The sequence below is a fragment of the Pagrus major genome, chromosome 10, assembly GCF_040436345.1.
Source record: "Pagrus major chromosome 10, Pma_NU_1.0".
In the NCBI taxonomy this organism is placed as follows: domain Eukaryota; kingdom Metazoa; phylum Chordata; class Actinopteri; order Spariformes; family Sparidae; genus Pagrus; species Pagrus major.
The window spans coordinates 14,871,017-14,893,091 of NC_133224.1; the positions used below are offsets into that span (position 1 = coordinate 14,871,017).

The 22,075-nt window shown below is 41.2% G+C and overlaps 2 protein-coding genes across 3 annotated transcripts; one reads left to right on the top strand and one right to left on the bottom strand.

The window, feature by feature from the left end:
• Window positions 1–210: 210 nt before the first annotated feature.
• Window positions 211–3,732, bottom strand: med11 (mediator complex subunit 11). 2 transcript variants are annotated; one of them, XM_073475307.1, is made up of 3 exons: window positions 3,037–3,263; window positions 1,931–2,061; window positions 211–1,323 (listed from the first exon to the last, which is right to left on the bottom strand). In XM_073475307.1, exons 1-3 carry the CDS (start codon window positions 3,104–3,106, stop codon window positions 1,093–1,095), a joined length of 432 nt encoding a protein of 143 aa, XP_073331408.1. In that variant the 5' UTR covers window positions 3,107–3,263; the 3' UTR covers window positions 211–1,092. The 2 variants fall into 2 exon arrangements, with proteins under 2 accessions (XP_073331408.1, XP_073331407.1); XM_073475306.1 differs by lacking the exon at window positions 3,037–3,263 and adding an exon at window positions 3,563–3,732 and having other exon boundaries at window positions 996–1,323.
• Window positions 3,336–21,184, top strand: pelp1 (proline, glutamate and leucine rich protein 1). Its single transcript, XM_073475304.1, has 19 exons — window positions 3,336–3,512; window positions 3,746–3,810; window positions 4,674–4,779; window positions 4,936–5,085; window positions 5,681–5,752; window positions 5,932–5,991; window positions 6,798–6,954; window positions 7,275–7,407; window positions 8,259–8,346; window positions 8,679–8,767; window positions 9,341–9,454; window positions 9,829–9,979; window positions 10,743–10,896; window positions 10,984–11,039; window positions 11,377–11,510; window positions 13,044–13,146; window positions 14,918–16,555; window positions 20,146–20,454; window positions 20,604–21,184. Exons 1-19 carry the CDS (start codon window positions 3,372–3,374, stop codon window positions 20,694–20,696), a joined length of 3,813 nt encoding a protein of 1,270 aa, XP_073331405.1. The 5' UTR covers window positions 3,336–3,371; the 3' UTR covers window positions 20,697–21,184.
• Window positions 21,185–22,075: the final 891 nt, after the last annotated feature.

The window sequence follows — 22,075 nt, forward strand, 5'->3', positions numbered from 1 at the left end:
TGTAAGTGTCTCGAAACAGGCTCTCTAGTTTTTGCATATAGATTTTAGAATAGTAAAGTGATGTAAATGTGAGCCATTTAACTCCAGCAATATCACTATAATCAAACCTGAGAAGTATTAAACTCCCGAATACGCTATATTGTAATATCAATACTATATATATATGTCGTAAGAAAACCTATTACAAGATACTCAAATAATCATCAAGGGTTTTAAATAAAAATGTGTTTATTTTGTCAAAAACATAAGAAAAGTCTTCATAATCGAGGGTGATGTTAACTTGAACTGATCATGTAAAAAACACATACATATTCTATGAGCTGCAGAGTAACTGGAACCCATTACCAAGATACACATTATGGACAGTCTGGAGGTATTTTTCACCATGCTCCATCAGTATTGCCAGCGGTCCAAAATGCTCTAACAATGTAAAAGATATGATGCTAACAGCCAAACACTGGCAGGTCTTGGAGACGTCTTTCAGCTAAAAAATGTTGGGAAGTAACTTCCAACACTCTCAGGTGCTCAGAATATGACAAAACTAAAGCTGAAGGGAATACTGAGAGCACATTTTGGAGTACAAACAAAATATATACTATGTTTGCTGAAGAGCTTGTCCCTGCCACTCTCAATTCTTGACTTCCATCACTCAGAACATTTGTGACTGACAATATTCCATACAGCTTTTCTTCTGTTGGATTTCTACCTTTCTGGGTTCCAAGAGAAAAAAGAACCCTGACTAATGTATTTATGGTTGTATTTTTAAGTATCTTATCAAGGCCTACATTTGGCCTGCTATGCACATGAATAGGAAAAATGAACAGGAGTGCCGAACAATAACATACACCCAGAAATGCAACACACTCTACTGAGAAAATCAGAGTACTTGCATGAAACAACGTATTTTCTTGTAAGTTTGTGGTTCTTACGATACCTCAGTAGTCGTAATAAGAATAAAGATGATCTATGAAAAGGTTTTAAGGCTGTTGGTTTAAGTGGAGAATGAGGACAGATACAGTCACATCAGGTATCACAGTGAAATGCTGCTCAGTGAACACTATCTCAGCATCCAGCCAGTTTCCCCCTCTGCTCTCATGACTGTTGTTGTTGCTGCTGCTGCTGCTGCTGCTGCTGTTGTTGCTGCTGTTGCTGCTGCTGTTGCTGCTGTTGCTGCTGCTGCTGCTGCTGCTGCTCCAGCATCACTTCACATGTCCGTCCCAATTCTCCCAGTTTGACCTTGGCATACTCAGCTCTGTTCAATGCCATCTGACAGTCCTTCCTAGCTGAATAAGTGGAACCTTCATGAGGCTGACCAGTAGCTACCTGGGGAAAAAAGAGAGGAGAACCACTGCTTTATTCTGCTGCTCTTTGGCGCAGTTTGATTGATTACATATTTATTGTAGTATTGGACAATATGGCACTTGAGAATCCCACTGTCAGATAAAATGTCTTTTAGGCTGAACGATTTATTTCAATAAAATAAAAAAAGTAATGACCAAAGAAGGAAAACCTACAATTTCACTGTAACAACAGTACATGCAGTCTACTTTTTACAGTTTTCAGTTACAGTTTTTACACAAACCTACAATATGAAGGTGTTCCATATTAGCTTAGTACAGAGGAGGATTATGGCCACTATGAACAATTTTAGTTCTAAATTTTTCTCTGTTCTGACAATAAACTCTGAATTCTGAATTTTTCTTGGAATTTAAAACTTTAAATAAAAAAATTAAAAATCTGGTTTCTGAGAAAAAAATCTGATGTCTTCTGTAGCTTAGCCAATATGCAAGCATATGTTTCGCAATAAAAAATACTAAATATAACTTACAATACCTCTACCATGAGACACTAAAGCTCTGTTGTTGTAGCAGTGGTCTTTCAGTTAAAATACACAAATATAAAAACTAATTCTACTACTGTGTTGTTTGACCTGTGTGAGGTAGCGGATCTGTCCACTTAGTTCGCTCTCCACTCGATTGACAGAGCTCTGGAACTGGACCAGCTGTCTGTCCAGGAGACTGGCATTGTGTTTGTCTTTGGAGAGTTCCAGAACTATATTACCTGCCAGGGGAAACATACAGCAACATATGAGTTTTATGAACAGACATGTTAGCAGTGCCAAAAACATGATTTTGAATTTACAATGACTCACTGATTGCACACCAATACGCAATACTTACAAAAGGTACATTAATTGTATTTTGGGCAACAAAGGGTCACTAGAACAGGCTAGAAACACAAAATCTGACAGATGATTAACCCTATAAAGTTAATATAAGAATGTGTTAGCAAATTGTTTCCAATTTAGACATCCAGCAGGCGCAAAGAAATATTGAATCATATTTCTGTCCTGGTAATGAATGTAAGTTCACTCTCTCTTAGCTGTTTTCTGTCTTCACCAACTCCTGAGGAAGACACCTAGGCCCGTATTCACAAACATTCTGAGAATTCTCTCAGAGAGCTCCTAACTTAGCCTAAAAATGCCAAGTGTGGAGGTCTGAGCATAAGACTGATTTAGGAAACTTCTTAAAAGAAAAATGATTTTGAGATAATTATATATGATCAAGTCCATAGCCAGACTGACAGGTGATGTCCCCTCCAACACACACACACACACACACACACACACACACACTGAAACCAACCAGTATACTTAGGCAAGTTAAAAGGTGCAAATTTTCAAACAGATCTGTAATAAATCAAATTTCCCAGAAACGAAAACCCCAACTGACATGTAGTGACCCTTGGACTTTTGGGGTCCTTGGGGTCTAGGGCCCCAGGGTAATTGCCCGCTTTGCCTAGTTGTTTGTCCTGCCCTGCTCAGGTTATAAATATTAAGGTCACGATTACATGAAAGGAATCAAACCCTGCTACTTAACGCAGAGGAAAGATTCCGCCTGTTGGGCCTCTAAATGTTTGGTTCCGGCCATGTCTGATTACTAATCTTAAATGTTAAGGAATTACCACAGCGGTATGAAACCGTCTCATATGAGCAATGCTGCAGTCGCCGTGCTGTGAGATGAACCCTGTCCTCACCGGCACACTGTAGGATCGTGGCTATCTCCTTCTCGACCTCCTCCAGAGCTCTCAGCCGTTCGTTAGCCATGAGTCGGAAGGAAAACAGCTCCAGTCAGCGGCTATCCGACCAGAGAACAGGCTCTACTGTACCGTCACATGAACACACTGTGTAGTCCACACAACTCAGGTCAGTGTAGACGGGAGTGAACCTCAATATGCTCGACACGATCCACTTCTTCAAGACTGAAGCACGAAAGCTGAGCGGCTGAAGCTGAAGCTGCTCAACAACAAAGAGTTCACGAAATTGACGTCATCGTCGCACACCGGTGACGTACGCTTTGCGGAGAGGCAAGATGGCTACATCGGCTTGGCTGCGTGGCCCATCTGCTATGCGCCTAACAGAGGGTTTGGTGTCGGTTCTGAAAGAACAGCGTCCAGAGTATATACCTGCTCTATTAGCCAGCTACAGAGAACATGGCGTGTTCCCGACGCAGGTAGAGCCCGGCCCAGAGAGGCGTGTTAGCTTGGAAGCTAGTTAAGTTACCTGTTTGCCTGCTGTCGCTGTGCTGCAGCTGCTCCACGCTTTGTGGTTCACTGAGCTGTTGTGTGGAGCTGTTGTGTGGAGCTGTTGTGGGGCTGAGGCTGGGCTGAGGCTGGGCTGAGGCTGAGGCTGAGCTGCTGAACATATCTTACCTTCATTGTTTAACACATTTCTTTATCCCTGCAGGGCGCGAGCGCCGTCGGTGGTCTCGTGGGTTTCAGCAATGCCAAACTCAGCTCGAGCAAGACGAGGTGAGAAAATGAATGGCACTAGACCTATGATGCCAATGGTAACGTTGTTGTGTTATTATTGTTAAGCTTTTGTGTATTCACTAATTTAATATTGATAAATTATCCCAGGCATTATTATTGTTTTTCTTTTTAATCTCAAAAATAATAAAGTTTTCCTCTTGACTCATATCGGACAACATATATATCGATATCGATATGTCTGTGTTGGCCGATATGGGCCAATAATATCGAGCAACAGATGTACTGTTACCAACCCAACAAACCAAAGAGCCCTCATTAACAGAAACTTGGATACTGTTTGTCACGTATCTAAAATCAAGGAGAAGACAAGCTGTGTGCATGAAAATAACCTCAACACACTGATGTAGCAATAGAAGCCAAAGTTCTCAAATGTTAAATGTTTTCCAAATGCAACAGCCATAAAAGAACTAAGGTGTTACATGTAAAGATCTGATCTGTAAGAACTAGACCTTTTGTTATATATTTTGTTGAGTTGTGAACTTTCATTATCCCAAATGTTTCCAACATGTTCAAAGTAAAGTGAGTCAGGATAAACCCACTTCTTAATCCCAAAAGTTAAAAGATAATCTCAGAGCTCTCCTCCTATTTTTAAACAGCTCCAGATCAGAGCAAAATCTCATGTGACTCCAGAAGGTCTGGGTCTGCTCCTGGCTCTGCCCAGTCCTTGGCCTCTTGTTTTGATTGAGAGACAGAAATTAAATATTGCATTGGATGTTTTTAATTGAATTGTGTGTCTATTTTTGGAGAGTTACTCCAAATTATTTAGGTGAAGATTTAAGTAGTAGCATCAATACAAAATCTCTTTATTTTTGTTTTGTGTGTGTTTGTGTGCACACACACAGGTTTGAGGGGCTCTGCCTGCTCTCCATGCTGGTTAAGGACAGCTCCAGTGATCTGTTCCAGCAACACTGCCTCTCCTGGCTGCGCTCTCTGCAGCAGGTCATACAGGTATGATACACACACAAACACACTCAAACACTGTCGGTCTGTATCTTGGATAAAACCTACATTACGAAAAATGAAAATCTACAAAGCCCAACACCATCCTTTCTGATTTCTCCTTCTCATCCTCTCTCCTTGGTGTATGTGGATTTCATTCTGTAGTCTCAGGCTCCAGTTCAGACCATCCAGCTTGCAGCAAACATTCTGAAGGACGTGCTGCAGTATTCATCCCAGCTACCAGAGCTGGCCAGGGAGGTCGGCCTCAACTCCATCCTCGGCATCCTAACATCTCTGCTGGGCCTTAAGACAGAGGTGAGGGGTCAGTGCAGGACCTTCAGTTATGACAAGGAAGTTTCAAGATGCCGGGGCCTCATGATCATGATTAAACGGCCAATGTTACAAAATGGCACATCAAGAGCTTAATTTGAAAGAGATGTCTCAAACCATGTGAGGGTTTTTGAATTTTGACCAAGGCACCTATATGAAGTTCTATTTTATTGAGATGAATACCCTTTTTATAAACAAAGAAATTTACCACTATTTCTACTTGAATAGCTCTATTTGGAAATTAATATATGTAAATATTATATTTTGGAATTATTATGATTGGTGGTTTGCTTGCTGTGCATGCAGAGCCTGTATGTCACTCACAAGCAACAAACTCCCATCCAAGTACCCTTATATTGTACTTGATGTAATATCAGACTGACTTCCTTTAGATTAGTAATGGAAAATGAGAACTGTGTGAGTTTTCATTTTGTATCAATAATTTGTTAATCTGCCTTACTGCACAATACACATTCTGCAGTGTGACTATTGTGCATGCACACATTGCGATGTCGATGCTGAAACGACTTGTTCAGTCCTGCTAGTAGCTAAATTTTCTTTGTTCCTGCTGTGATCTTAGTGTGAGCTGGCAGCCATGGAGGGCATGATGGCCTGCATGACCTACTACCCCAGAGCCTGTGGATCCCTCAAGGTAAGACACACTGATGGACAGATGAGACAGTGGAGACTGCAGTGAATTAGTTGTTTGTCATCGTCAAATCATTGGCTCAGATTATTAACAAATAACTTCATGGATCATCTATGTTTAACTTGAGTCATTTGAGGAAAAAACTGAAAAACCTGAAGTCTTTTTTTTCTTCTTTCTTTTAGGACAAACTGGGGGCATATTTTCTCTCCAAAATGGACAGCACAAACAAGAAAACACAAGAGGTTTGTGATTCTCACTGTTGTGGAGAGGTTATGTAGGGCTTTCATAATCATTATTATCCTTTTCACTTTTTCTTGGTCTACCACACAAAATAGTTGTAAATGAATTTGTAATCAAAAGACAAACGAGGTACTCTTCCCCCCACAAAGTTATTCCTTACTAGTTAGATTAGGGTTGGGTGATGTCTACCAAATGGCATATGATGATCTCCACAGTGAAACATCGCGATGGACAGTGATATCGAGCATCCAACGTACATCTGTGTGCCAGGTTTAAAAGGGTCTTTGTTGGGGTGCCCTGGTAGCTCACCTGGTAGAGAATTTGCCAGATGTACAAAGGCTGAGTCTTTAGCAGTGGCCTGGGTTTCATTCTGACCCACAGCCTTTGATGCACATAGATCTTTCCTGCAAAGATTTTCAGCTTTCCTACATATGAAAAACACAAAAGCCCTAAAAAAGTTGGCTTTACTGGGGAAGCTTAGCTAAGAAAACAATAGCGTGAATAACAATGGCATAATTGAAAGAAACACACTAATAGCGGCCAAGAGACAAGAAACACCAACGTACCCCAGCGTCTAATAACAGACGGTAATAGAGATGTAGTGCATTGATCAGTAACAGCAGTTTTTTTATTTTCACAAATTATCACAAACACTTTCAACTCCTGCCTTTTGGCAGTAAGACTAGATTTATTCACAAAAAGGTGCAGTGCAAACTCAACAGGTGAACAGAACATGGAAAGTGGAGCTGTTTTTCTGCAACCTTTTTAACATTTCATCATCTCACTCTGTCCCACTGTCTTTCTTCAGATGGCCTGTCAATGTTATGGTCGCCTGCCCTGCCTGGGGGGCCTGTTGGACAGAGGGGTGGGTGCTGGCAGAGCTGAGGGTTGGACCAATCAGATTCACTGCCTACTAGCCTCAGCCAATGGCCTACTGGCTCAGATATACCAGGGTTCAGAAACAGGTACACTTTTCTATTAGTGGTGGTTGAATTCCTCTGTTTAGCTTCTTTTGGGGTCATATTCAGGGATGATCTACTTCTATATGTCATTTACACACCTGACATATAAATATCATGATGTTGGTCGATGAAATGGGAATCTCTCCCAGCACTTTCAAGAAAGTTTGCTGACTTAAATAGATGAAGATTCTGTCTGAAGTCAACACACCTCAATATGTTAGTTTGGGTGGAATGAGTTCAGCATGATCACTTTGCATATGTATTGAACTCTGATGATGCTCTTTTGATGATGCTCTTTTGGTGATGCTCTTTTGCTGTGACAGATGGAACGGTGCAGTACGAAGGTCCAGGGGTGGAGCTGGCATTTCCTTATCTTGACCAATCTGATCCCTTGCTGTTGCTACAGCTCCAGCACAGATACACAGCTGTCTGCCTAGCACTCAAACACACGCTCAGGTACAACACTTATACAGAACATAAAAGGAAAATTCCACGTTTAATGGGTGAGTTTACCCAAATAACAAAGCATTTCTCATTTATATTTGGTTTACAGCTATGAGGATACTTTTTGTCTTTAAAATGCTGAGGTTTTTAGATATCTAAAGAAAACTGCCTCTCCTCATTTCAATGGAATGCCATTTGTGATGCATACAGCACTGAAAACTTCATTGTCTGAAACAATGTCCAGATTACTTGGGCCCCACTGCCAACAGCCCACTCTTTAATGAAGAAATAGTGCTGAATTTGGTATCGCCGAGTACATGAGCCTATACACCGATCCGATACTACATAATTTATTGATTGGAAAAGGGAGTCTGCTACTTCAGCAGTTTCTCATACATTTTATTTTCCAACTCATTTTGGCTGAATGCTGAAATATGAACACTTAATTTTCCTCCTAATCAAAGAGAACATCAAGTCTCTCCTGTTGAAGAATTAATGTTATTATGCTTATGTACACAAGATGTACACATTCACTAGGCATAAGACAACTGCTTAGTCAAAGGTTCATGTCACATATGCATAATTAAAGCCACATCTTATCAGCCTGTCACATTGGAGGAAATGTTGAAATTTCATTCTAAAGCCATCATTGGCCATGCAGGGGCACTAAGACACTGCATTGGAGCTTAACTGCTATGTAGACTTATTTTGACAACCACTAACATTTCCGCCCCATTCCTTTTAATTGCCTTATTCCCTCTTAGCAACATATAACGATGTAAATCAAAAACCAAATACAACAGTGATAGCATGTTTTGCTCAGAAGACCATTTAGGTTATTCCCTTTTATCTCTGTCCACCAGGGTGGATCCAGCCTCAGCTGTCCGTCTGCCTGTCAGACCAATACTCAACCTAGTGTGCCGAGCCCTTGCTGTCAGCTCCAAAAGCATAGTGAGTGTGCGCACACACACACACACACACACACACACACATACACACATACACACATACACACATACACACATACACATGACACCAGACTGAACTTGAACCACTGCCTGACTAAAATTGGTGATTGTGCAGCTTGGCCTTTTTAAATCACATCAAGGGCATATTGATGTATGGAAGATGGTGGTGGTGCATTGTATATAAGCAGCACAATAGAGCATCTACATTTTTTAAAGAACATGCTAACATACAATATTGATCATAATCCGTGTTTTTAATTGTGTGTGTGTGTGTGTGTGTGTGTGTGTGTGTGTGTGTGTGTGTGTGTGTGTCAGAATTTAACAGGAGATGGAAGTGTGAGGTTGCTGGTCTTGCCCATCATACATACCAACACACTGGAGGTCTTATCATCCCTCATCACAGCGTGAGTATTGACATGTGCACACAAACTGTTTCAGTACAGTAAATACTAGTTAATAGTTTAATAATTCTATAGATACCAACCACTACATAATGTAACACTCTGAATCGGGGTGCCCAAATTTTTTCCCTTCGAGTGCCAAAAATAAAACTAAATGGTGGGCCATGGGCAAAAAGCAAACCCGTATTGTTTTGTAGAATTATGATGTGAAAATGTTACTTACTGAAGTTCCCTTCATTTCTTGACTTCCTGTGCAAACTGTCACTCTGCCAGCCATGCTCAGATTATAACAAATAATTAATTATTGGGGATCTTACATATTTAGCATTTTTACCTCACGAAAAGGTAAATGGTGTAAACAAGTATATATTATGAATTATCTAATTTAATTTGAATTATTTTTATATGTATATTATATGTTTGTTTTTTTTCTCCATAGAAACATTTGGTGGGCCAAATTGAACCTTATGGCGAGGCAAATTTGGCCTGCTGGTCCCACTTTGGGCAACACTACTTTAAATACTGTGCTGATGGTTGTGTGGTACTGACACTTTGTCTGGACTGTGTGTATTACAGTGTACGTAGCGGCATGGTTCAGTATGCTGCTGTGCTACAGAGGCTGTTTTCTCAAACCCTGTCTGCCTGGACGCCTTTACCTGAAGCCAGTTTGGGACAGCAGAGAGCCTACAGGTAACTGCAATACTACCACAGACTGATCCCACCACATTATTAAAGAAGCAAAGTGAAGCAGTAACATTTCTCCTGTTAGCTGTTTTATAATAAGATAATAAATAAAGACTAGACTAGACTGTTTTTTAGTAGATGTTTTTGTTTGCTCTGGGTGACATTAATGATAAAAACTGGTTTGTGAAGGGGCTGAGGTCTGAAAGAACTCTAAAGTCTTTCTTTTTCTATTGAGAAAAGTTACCTAGCTTGTATTTAAAATCAGCAGGGTAGGGAAGGAAGGGGTTAATTTAGCAGCAGCACTGTGGATGATATGCTGATGTCAGATAAAACTTTGCAGCTGAAGCACTTGTCTTTTGTGTCTCTTCTTCACCCCACAGCTCCGTGCGCGTGTCAGTGTACAGAACCTTAGAGCTGTGGCTCCAGGTGGCCGGAACCTCTGCTAGCATCCTTCAGGGAAGCCCTGGCCACTCAGAGCTCTTGTTTAGCCACCTGCTAGGTGACATCACACCAGGGGCGGAGTCTGTTAAGGTTAGTTCAATCACCATGTAGTTGGTTTTAAAGATTTTCTTTTTGAACCTTAGAATAACCACTAGTTTGCACTTAGAATGGGATAATCTGAAAATTTCTGGTCACAATTACACTGCAAAATAATTGCGATACACAATATTATCCTGATAATTATGACAGGACTGGAATCACTTAACCTTACATTTTGTCAAGAAACAAATATTTTTATTGCATCACAGATAGGACACGCATCTTTTTTTTTTGTGAACATCCTTTTTGCGAAAAACAAACTGTTTGGCAAAAAGACCTGGCTGGTGGTCACGCAGATTGCAAATTGGAGATTCTGGTGTCCATCAGCAGGTTCCATGGGAGGGCATGTCATCGCTCTCTTTTTATTTAGTTCGGAATCCATAGAAATGCCACACATCTGATTAAACTTTATTTGTGGGGCATACAACGAGCAAACTGAGCCTTCAGCCATAGTGACTAACATACAATTTTGGAATTACTGGAAAGATGGGGCTCTCCCTTGTGGCAACGCAAAATAAATCTGGAAATCAACATAAGACTGTACGTTGTAGACAGTGTTTTCATGTGACTCATGAGAATATTCATGATTATCCTGATAATGGAAAGTCACCACAATCAACTTATCCTGAGTGTTTGTATCCTGATCTGTGATAAAAAATGTGTCAGCTGTTTGTCATATGTCAATGCAGCAGCATGTAAGTGTTGCTCAAGCTGCCCTTCTATCCCTCTTATCCCTCTGTGTCATTTCCCACAGCTTCGGGCGGGTCTGTCAGCAGATGTTGTTCCTGGAGGGAAGCCTGGCCCGCGGCGGACAAAAACATTAGTCATAGCAGATGCAGTCGGGCCGTCACTCCAGAGAAAAGGAGACCTTCTGGCGAATCAGGATACTTGCCTTTCAGCCCTCAGGGGTGATTACATCTTTATATAATAGTCCTGTGATTTCTGTGCTTCTGTATTTTTGGTGTAATCTCACACATTTATTTTCTTCTTAACAGTATTGAGGCAAATCATACTGACCTGCGGTACACTGCTAAAGGATGATATACACAAGGTAAATGTCAGGGTTACATTGTTGCTGCATGGTAATGCAGCTGAAACATGCAAAAACACTGTTTGGGGAAATTAATTTCTTTTTTAACCAGAACATTAAGATCTTGACTGTAACTGCTTAACTACTAATACTGAATAGTGCAGCAGCTGATCTATCTGAACACACATTTTGTTATTTTCTGTAATTTTCCTGTTAAATTATAGTGTTCTTAGATAAGATGTGATGATTCTCCCATTTTGTCTTCATCGTGTAATCACTTACTTACTTATGATGGATACATCATTCTCTTCTTTAATAGCAAACAGTCAGTGGTTTTCTGCTCTTGTTTTTCTCACAGCGCCTACATGATGTGGTGTTGCCACTGTGTGTGCGTTTACAACAGCAACAGTCCAGCAGCAACACTTCATGTGAATCTGCAGGGGGCATCAGTGGACAGTACAGCAGTGCTCTCAGCCGACAAGAGCTGTACAGGTACGACAGTCATTCACATCATAGATGTACAAGTGCCATGGTTTTGGTTATTACTTTCAATGTACGTGTTTTAAATACCTTTTGCCATAACTTATTAATGACTATGATGTTAAAGGCTAACAGTCAGCTGTAATCTAAAGTGTTGAGATCCACACTTAGTAGTCCTTTGCATAAACTGTCTGCTGAAGTAAGCAGTGGCAGAGCAAGGCAGTTTTCAATGGGGAGGCACTACAACACATAAATCTAAATTATTAGGAATTCAGGTTGTGGTAAAATAGATTAGATTAAAATGCAGTGAATCCAACATTTTTAAAATGTATAATTACTCTGACATAATAGATCTATGCAAGACACAGAATATATTAAAGATAACATGTTACATGTTGGCACTAAAATGTCTTAAAGCAATCAGACCTAGGGTAGATTATATATTTTCCTGAGCTGTGTACTTACTCAAATGTTTTCAAGAGAACGTTCAGAACTAGAATCAGAAGCCTAATTTTATTTAAGGTAATGTCAAGTTTCATTATGTCGCCTGTCACTATAACTTCAGGAGGATAGTAAAAGACTTAAAGCCCACCTCAGTGTATTTTGGTATTTTTATGATATTTCATATTTTTCTTAGTCGTCTTCTGAGAATGTTGTTGAGCCACACTGAAAAGTTTTTTGCCAAATAAAAAGTTTACAAATTTTAAGCTGGTTCTAAAATGGAACCATGGAGCATGACTATAGTTGGAAATGGGAGTCATGCTTCATCCTCCAAGCTTCCTTTATACATGCTAAAAGAGGAGTTTTTGGCAACAGAAATGGGGAGAGCAATGCTAGAAGTACTCAGGGCAGACAGATGTTACCAATCTGAGCATGGAGAAAGTTTAGCAGTGAAGTTGTCGAGTGGTAGTAAATGAGCAGTACAGGTTACAGTTTGACCATGAATAAACTGGCGCTTCTCAATACCCAAGAAGAACTCATGTTTTAGTGGCTGCTATCACTATCCCTGCTAATTTTCATCCTGTTGTTTATACATACTAATATTGATGCTATCCCTAATCCTTGGTCATGGACACTGACAGGAAAATTGGTGTTCTACATGATTTGATGGGTGGAGAAACCCCCGCCCAGGGCCTGCGAGCTGTGAAGTTACAGTGCTATCGACTGTGCCACTATACTGCCTGCATGAATATTTTGACTGACTTTAGGTGGCCAAGTCAATTATATTAATATAATGTCAATTCAGAACAAAAGTTATCTTATGACACTTGTCATTAGAGCAGGTGGTGCACCACACTCATAACTGAGCAGTCAGCAACATTCTACTGTTTGGTACTAAAAAAGTCCAAGACCAAATGTTATTTGTTATTTCTAATAAACTCAGAGCTGAGAGTGTGCCTGAATTCAGTTAAATGATTTGAGTTTACTTCATACCTGTCTGTCTAATGTTCAGTTTGATATATACATTATTGCAAATATAAGAACAATAAAGTCTGCATGGTGTAGATGTGTTCATATCATTGTTTTGTTGGTATTAATTTTCAGGTTTTTGCTGGCTCTGGTCCTGGTCCCATCACCCTGTTGGCCCCCACCTCTGACTTGTGCTGTGTCCATCCTCAGCAACGGACGCAATGACCGCAACCTCAAGGTAAGTGATTGTTGTGAGTGAGAAAGTAAGAGTTTAAGAGGGAGAGACTGCTGTATGGTATATGTGTGGTGACTGGTTTGAGGAACAGATCAATGAGTTCTAATTTTATCTGAGTCACCAAAACTCAAATGGAACAAATGAACAGCAGGAAAATTATGCAGTGCCAATAACTCTATCTTTATGACCTTTATTTGACAGTCAACATCTACCAACAAGTCAACAAATCACGTGGTTATAAGCTCATGGATCTAACAAGGGAAAACTGTATAAATGCATTTTACTATCTCTATCTATCGTGAAATGTTGGTTGTAGGGTCAGCAAGTGGCAGGTGGTCATCTCCAGCGGCCTTGGCTGTCCTTTAACAGGACAGCCAAGGCCGCTGGAGATCGAGACTGCCACCCTTGCAGGGTGGCAGTCTCGATCCAATACCCACTGGGTGGCACCACTCGGGTTAGATAAGGGGTAAAAGCAGAGCTGGTTCGGCCCGGTAAAAAAGTCTTTCTTTTGTTGAAAACCGTTCACACGGTTTCTTAAGCAGCTGGTCGCTGTAACGTCTTCGTTAATGATGATGGTCTTGATGAAGAGGATGATGATGATGATGGTCTTCTTCAGTCGCTTTGAGTGGTGGTTCTTAGGCTCTGACTGATAAACTAATTTAACTTCTTTGCTAAAATAACTCAAGGATGCTTCGTTGGCCGATCAAGTTGTCTTTAGTTAACTTAGTACGAGAGGATTTCAAATCAAAGTTCACTTTTCCTAAGTCAGGTCACAATACTTGACTTGGTAAGACAATTAAAAACAGAACTTAGTTCTGGAAGAAGCTTAATGAAAGTTGAAGGTGAAGAGTATAAAAGTTAAAAGAAATAATGCGCGAGCAACTTCTCTTAAGAGTGAGGTCTCGAAGAGAGTAAAACGTGAAGTAAAGAACTTAAAACTTAAAGTGAAGAGTTTCAAAAAGTGTTAAAGAAGTGCAAGAAGTGAGCTCAGAGGGGGATGTCCCTCCGTTTTGTCCACTCTGATAACAGGCGTGCCTGGGGGCAGGGCTGCCAGCTTTGGCCTCAGAGTAGATAACAAGTCTGAAACTCACAGAAACTAAAACTAAACTAAAACATTTTAATGTTTCAAATTGTGTTTCACCTTTCCCAGAAAGTTACCATGGCTTAATGTGGACTGTCTTAAACACAAATCATGTGAATCATTAAGTCATTAACATTCAAAAATAATAATACTTACAATAAAACACTTAAACACACTTGATTATTTTGTAGAAATAATAACTTGCACAAGGGTATTGCAGTATTCTAGCTGGGATTATATAGAAACACAAACTATCATTTCTGGCTCGGGCTGTGATACTACAGACCTGACTTTAACAATGTTTCTTAGATGAAAGAAACTGTGCAGTCTGAAGTAATGATAAGGACTTCAGTCTTATCTGAGATTATTTTTATTTTAAAAAAATGATGCGACAGGGATTTTTCAATCAGTACTCTTGTCTATGTAAATATGACTTAGAATGGTAAAGAGGCGTATTGAATTGCAGGTAACCATAGCAATTGTACTTTTCTCTGGTGAAACTTTAAAAGTGGATGATTCTTGAAAACAGTTTTCTATTTTTGTGACAATAGTCTCTGAACTACACCCAGAGGTGTCGAACATGGCAACGAAAACACCTCAGTACCAGCATCATGTACTTTGCTTACATTTTGCTGTCAGTCATTTCACAGTTTTTAATAACTCTGTGCTTGTCCATCCTCTCTCCCCTCCCAGGTCTCTACATTCTGTACTGAGGCTCTGACCATCTGTAACTCCCTCCTCCACCCTCGCACTCCCTCCATCGCCCTGCCCTTGCCACCACTCGCCCTGAAACCCACCCCTACCGCTCAAGTTCTCCCCTCCTCCCAGGGACCTACCCCTGGTCTCACTCTGCCAACCCTCCTAGGAGGCCCTGCCCCTGGTCCTCCCTTTCCAACCCGCCATCCCCTCGGCCTGGGCCACGCTTCCCTGCTGGGTTCTCTGGAGAACCACCTCTCCCTGGTCCCAGGACTGCCAGGCCAAACCCCCACCCCAGGAGACATGATCCTTTCCCCGCATGCACACCACCAGCAGGACCCTGCCGGACTGGCCCCTCCAGAGGGGCAGAGACCCGTGTTTGTCCGATACGACAGAGAGGAAGCAGACGATGTTGAGATCTCTCTAGCCAGTGACTCAGATGACAGCGTGGTCATCGTTCCTCCGGGGATGCTCAACATGGAGAACCAGCAGGATGAGTCGGCAGCAGCAAACTCTCAGAACATGGCCTCTGCTGCACAAGGGGGCACTACAGCTGCACTACCAGGAGGCGAGTCTGTCACCATGGTCCCCACCACAGCAACAACCACGACAATGGACGGGGTCTCACTTCCCAATGATCTCGCCACCTCCTCCCCCCTACTCACCACCTCCACCACCCCTATCAACTCCTTCCCTTCTTCCGGGGCCTCGGTGGTGTCCCTGGTTCCACCTTTGAACTCCAGCACACTCACAGCTCCACCTGGTGGTCTGGGGGACTCGTTGCCCAGCAGACCACAACTCCAACAGATGCTCTTGCAGCCCTCCACCCCGGGTCAGCCTGGTCCCATCGGCCTGCCACTTCAGATACACCAGCTGCAGAATCAGCTGAGCCAGCAGGGACGGCATCTCCACCAACACCAACCACCACCCCCCAGCAACGAAGACTCTGGTGTCATCAACATTAACAGCACTGACGATGAGGAGGAGGAAGAGGAAGACATGGAGGATGATGAAGAGCTGGAGGAGGAGGAAGAGGAAGGGATGGAAGAGGAGGAGGAGGAGGAAGTGAGTGATTTTGGTGATGAAGAGTTTTATGATGGGGAAGAGTATGAGGATTATGACGAAGAAGAGGGGGATGAGCTGGAGGAAGAGGAGGAGGAGGAGGATGGGGACATACCTCCACTGGAGGGAGCAGAGGACAAGGCTGGAGAGGAAGGGACAGAGGAGGGGAAGATGCTTCGAGCAGTAGTGGATGAAGGAGAGATGCCTGGCTTCAGTGTGGAGGGAGAAGCAGAGGGAGGGATAGAGGAAATCCAGACCAACAGAGCACTGTTTGGGGAGGACAGGATGAAGGTGCAGGAGGTGGAGAGCATCGGAGTCCTGGAGGAGGCACGAGAGGGGGAGGGAGAGGAGGATGAAAGTGAAAGGATGGATGACCCCACCATGCCACAGATCCTGTGTGTCACGGGAGGAGCAATGGAGGAGAGAGACGAGGCTGAGGAGGGGGGGGTGGAAGCAGGAAGAGGGGAGGGAGGAGGAGCACTGCAGGAGGAAGCAAACCTGTGGGAGCAAGGAGCCAATGAGACTGAGTCGAAGGCTGCCTCAGAAGAATGCACAACCAATAAGAATCTACAGGTACCACCACAGCTTAAAAGTTTCCATGAAACAGCTTTCAGGTGTTATTTGCTTTGGCATAGCGAAGTGTTTCCTGTAAGAACAGGTAGCTGAGGAGGACTTTTCATTGTTATTGATTGGTGTTTACAGTAGCAAATTGCACTGACTGTGTGTTACACCACATCAGCTTCCAGTGAACACGGCCAGACAACACCTATGTTGAGACAGAGGCCAGTTTAATAACACCGAAAACAAAACAGAGGTGGTTATCTTGCCTGGTTTGGCTCAAGACCCCCTGAGTCGGCAAATGGGGCCGCTAACCAAGCTAACTGCCTTAAATCCACTACATTCATCATCAGTTCTTGTTTACTTTAGCACAAAGCTAATGGTATCTGTCCATCAGGAAACTCCATAAATCACTGTAACCAGCTTCCATTGTTTGCGGAAAACACATACTGCCCCAGTCCAGTGTTCATTGAGAGGCTGTTTAGCAGTTACTTTAGCAACAAGTATAGCTATCTGTCTAGAGGCAGAGCAGCTGAAGGACATCAGAAAATACTTTCTCCATAAAATATGATCCAGTTTTACCTAAATTAGTGAATAAAGTTATAAGTTTGTGTTTTAGTACAGTAATCCTTCCCATCTGGCCCCTGGAACACCCTGCTCCGACAGCATCCTTCTCTTTATAAACATCCATGGCAGCCTCATAAAAATTTAAAAAGCATTAATTGGAAGAAAAATTAGTATACAGGAGTGCTGGATGAGTCATTTTTAACAAACTCTAAGATACTAGTAAGAATACTTACAAAACAACTGATATTAGAATATAGGTGAGATAGAGAGACAGACATGTGTGATTAGAAACATGACTTCATGGAAATCTCACCTTTTGAAGCATACTTACGGCTTACAGTGTTTAAGTAGTCTGAAATACAAAAAAGGGTGTAAGGATGACAGAAATGAAGAAAAGCTCTAAAATGATGCCAGCTGAAATGAGTTGAAATTGCAGTTGATGGAGGACTCCTGAAATGAGCCAAATGAAAGAAGTTGAAGTTGAAGTTTAAGTGTAAGCACTGACGAGAATTAAAGTGCAAAAAAAGTGGAACAAATGTGAAATGGACAGTGAAACCAGTTTGCAGCTGGTTAGTTTAGCATAAACAAGGGAACATCTGACCCATCCAGTGTACCTGTACAGTAACATACTCCACCTGTAAGCTCTTATAAAGCTGAATGATTAACCCAGTATTTATTTGCTTAATCTGTACAAAAACAGAAGTTTGATGACAACCATTCACTGTTTAACAGCTGGTTGCCATGCAACCGGCAGAGACAGGTCTAGTCTTCCATGTAGCATCTCATCTGAGTTAAGATATCCATTAAATCCATTAACCATTAACTCGGTTGAAGTTTTCTATAAGCTGGTATGAGGGAAAGAGGGAAAACAATGTAAGTTAGGCAGAAGGTTATCGGAACAATCGAGGATAATAATAATATTCAAAGGTATCCGTGATGGATTTAATTAAAGTCACAATTCCATTTGTGACAAAGGCACAAGACTCAAGAGAATAAGTTAGCGTAGCAACACCATTCAGACCAGGCATATTGAGTTGATTATGTGGACAATGGGCAGAACTTCTTGCCACAATCATCGCATTCCTATATCCCCCACTGTCTGCTTTCACTGGTGAATCAAATGGAAGACCTCTGTATTATCTATGACAAATGGTTTGCCTCTCTCTCTCGAGAGAGAGAGACAGGGAATTGTGGCTGAATAAAGTTCACCGGCCACCTGTGAAATTCATAGTCAAAACAAATAAGGGGCAGCATATCACAGAGAGTAACCGCTATCTGCTGCCAACTATAGCTGCCGTTAGCTCAGTTAGCTGTGCAGCTACCAGTTCACACTGGGAGCTCAGGGTCTAGGGGAATGTTAAGATGCATTCTGAATCGCATAGTTTTTCTTTTAGTATGTACTGCAGCTGCGCTTACAAAGTACATACAGTTGCCTGCAATATTCATACAATTGGGACATACTACTTAGCCATGACAGTGCACCTTGAACTTTGACCCTCTTGCTATTATGTCCATCACAAAATTTGAGCGTTCAAAGAACGTAGTACCTGCACTTACAAGTGCTTTCATCTGTCATTGTGGTGTCTGCCATCTGTCAGTAAGCTGTCATATGTTTGTGCTATCTCAGCCTTGTTTATACTGTGTGACACACTGTGACATATGTGACGTATCTTACACTGTGCAGATGATTGTGGTTCAGAATGGCTAGAAAAGCATCCTGGCTTGCATACTGCAAAATGTGACCGGATGTAGTTGGACATCCTGATATTTTTTGGCATACTGGGACATACTAAATCTTTTTCTGGCACACTAAATAGTATGGTAGTATTGGAACGCAGGGTTAGTGTTTACACTTGTAGCATAGGAGCTTTGGACTGTGATGAGACAGGGCTAGCTAGGTGGCATGCTAACTGCAGTTGATATCTCTGCAACACAAAACATAGACATCATGATGTCAATACTGCTACAGATTCACATTCTGTTAATAATTTTAGTTATTTTGCAATCTTTTTAACAAACACATATTGCCCCTTGTATATTAAACCCTCACAGGTAGTAATAAACACACACAGATATGCAGCCATCTAATGATTCCTATAAATGTCATGTTGCTGCAACTGTATAGTCCATTCCTAGAATAAGTCTGAATTATGTGTCATTGTGAACTCTGAAGACATGTAAGGTCTTCATCCAGCTTCTGGTCTACATTTAGCCCTGTTCAAACCTAACACTGAAGGCAACCTGTGAAGTTGTTGACCACTAGTAGTGCAATTGAGAATAGGCCACCATTTTATCCCATTTAATCATGCATTCTGCTAGCATGTGGAAGATGGTGTTGCTGCTGGTGGTTTCACACTTTTTCACTGATCACTGGCAATTTAAAAGATAAATTCACCCAAAAATGTCATAATCAACTCGACCCCAATTCTGATGAAAAGTTGGGTGCAGTTTTGTAATCCACCAAACTTTTGTGGAGCTTCACAGCAAAACAGCGATGCAGCATTGTCCTAAACAACTGAAGTAGATCGGGACTTGTTTAAAAGCATAACAAAACTCCAAATTAACATAAAATGGCTCCATAGAGCTCATCTGGTGTAATCCAAGTCTCTAGAAGCACTGAGATCCCAAATTGATTTTAAGATGTTTTCTACATCCTTTCTCCATCCATCCTGAAATCTTCACTGTGGCTGCTGAGGAAAAAGTGTTAGCGCACACCCTGTCTGAAGTTGGTACACAAACTCGACTACCTGTCGAGGTTGTAAATAACTAATCTTTTTTTAAAAACCAATTTGAGATCTCCGGGCTTTTGGAGACTTGTATAATGCCAGTTATCCAAGAGCCATTTTTTAAAATTGTTTTTTTCTTTTTAAAAGAAGTCCCCAGCTAATTCAGTTGTTTAGGAGAATGCTGAGAAGCTCCAGAAGTGTTCTCTTACATGATTTGTTCCACTAATGGTAGATAAATGAAACTGATATTCTTAGTGTTGTTACAAGGCAACTGAGTTCTCCAACCAAAGCTGACTCTCTTCAATTCAACAGGAGTCAGGAGCTGACCCTGTACCGGAAGCCACCATGAGTGATGACCAGCCATCAAGTCAGCAGGAGGAACAGCTAGTAGCTGTTAAAGAAGGAGACATAGCAGCGGCTGATTCTGAAACCTCAAGAGATGTGAACACAAAAGACCAAGAGGAGACAGACCCTGAGACAAGAGAAAAAATAAAAGCAGAGCAGGAGACTGAAGGAGGAGGAGGCAGAGATAGTGATGGAGAGGAGGGGAAAGGAGTGAAGAGGAAGAGAGAGGAGGTGCACAGGGAGGAAGAGGCGGGGCAAAGCACTGAGAAGAAAAAGGTAAAAATTTGATTCTGCTTTGGGATTTCCTGGTTCAAATATGTATAGGATTGATGCAGCATTATCCCATCCATTTTACACATGGTGCCTTTTTATAGTAACATTGTGCAAACATTGTCAGCAGTTGTCTCTCTTTGTCTGTCCTTCAGCTGGATGACGATGCCATGGCCTCCATGTTGGCTGATTTTGTTGCCTGTCCACCTGATGATGAAGACGGTGCCACTGGATCAAACCGCTCATAAAAAATTGCCAGCCTGAACTGATGTGATTGAAATGACCATGGATACAATATATACTGCTAGGATACTGTATAATTTTTTCAAAGGCTTAGTTACCTCATACAACATCTCCCTCAATCTTAACATCTTCAAGTCATTTTTCCTTTTTTTTTCACCTTCCAGCTACAATATGTGGGGCATGGGAATATTTGGGAGAAGGAAAATCAGACTTGTTACTGTCACAGCACCCACTTGTAATTGGCAAGAACTAGTCTTAACTTAAACAAGCAGTACTTTTTCTATAGCCCCAAGGAAAGCTGTCCAGTATAGAGCTGAGACTAGATCAAACCAATTACCTGGAACGTTGTGATGCCTTTGTTCTTGTTTGCAGTACATAATATCCTACAGTTAAGACTATGAAGTGGTTTTCTTGGATTTATATGTACCTTTTATGCTCTGTATGTTTTGTCAGAACTGTCACATGCTTTGTCATAAAAAAAGTTAAAAATCAATCATGTCATTTTCTGAGATTTAATGGTTAATTGCTTCAATAATCCTGGTTTCTTTTTTTTTTTTCAAAGGGTTGGTTCCCCCAGATTACATTAGGTAGCCAAGTGAGGTCTGCAGATTATTCATTGTGACCAGAATGGTACTTTTGAAAACAACTTTTTGCTTTTATATTTTGAAATGGAACTTTTAGTGTTTTGATTCACACAAACTAAATTCCATCACCTCTAGATAGTTGTTTTGGAGGCAGAAATCTCAGACAGAGATCTTAAAACCTGGACAAAATAAACCTGTACAGATACTGTGAGAGAAAATGTGTCTGTGTAATTTGGGTGTACTGATCCTTAACATTGAGAGAAGTCTCTCCCAACACTACACACTAACTGTATATTGTACTTTCTATATATTAACTGCCATAGTACTCTGTTTGAATTTTTTTTTTAAGAGGGCATTAACAACAGTCTAACTAAAAGGTGCATTGCTATGTTATTATATTGTTACTGTACTTTTGTAAGCAATGTTTCTTTTTTGATTGTAAAAACTAATAACCAAAGTGGGGAAAAAATGCATTGTTTTTAAACTGCCAAATCTGCCCCTTCTATAATGTAGTTGAATAGGCCTGACCTGGAGCTCTCCTTAACTCTCACAACAGTCTACAGCTTGTTGTATTGTGCTGCTGTGAGCTGATCCTCCATTAACTCTATGCATTAGTATGCATCAGCAGCACACTTAAAAATAACATGGACATATTTCAGACTTAAAACCTGCTAAGAATGACTGTAGTCGGTAACTGGAACACAGCTATGTGACTCTTGCTGATATATATATATCTATCTATATATAGATATACATATATGTGTATATATATATATGTATGTGTCTATATATATATGATA

Coding starts and splice junctions, on each gene's coding strand:
- pelp1 (XM_073475304.1), top strand. CDS start 3,372: ATGGCTACATCGGCTTGGCTGCGTGGCCCATCTGCTATGCGCCTAACA. Junction 3,811..4,673: donor CTCAGCTCGAGCAAGACGAG/GTGAGAAAATGA, acceptor GCACACACACAG/GTTTGAGGGGCTCTGCCTGC. Junction 8,347..8,678: donor CTGTCAGCTCCAAAAGCATA/GTGAGTGTGCGC, acceptor TGTGTGTGTCAG/AATTTAACAGGAGATGGAAG.
- med11 (XM_073475306.1), bottom strand. CDS start 3,704: ATGTTCAGCAGCTCAGCCTCAGCCTCAGCCCAGCCTCAGCCCAGCCTC. Junction 2,062..3,562: donor CAGCGACAGCAGGCAAACAG/GTAACTTAACTA, acceptor TTCCCCTGGCAG/GTAATATAGTTCTGGAACTC. Junction 1,324..1,930: donor AGATCCGCTACCTCACACAG/GTCAAACAACAC, acceptor TTTTTTCCCCAG/GTAGCTACTGGTCAGCCTCA.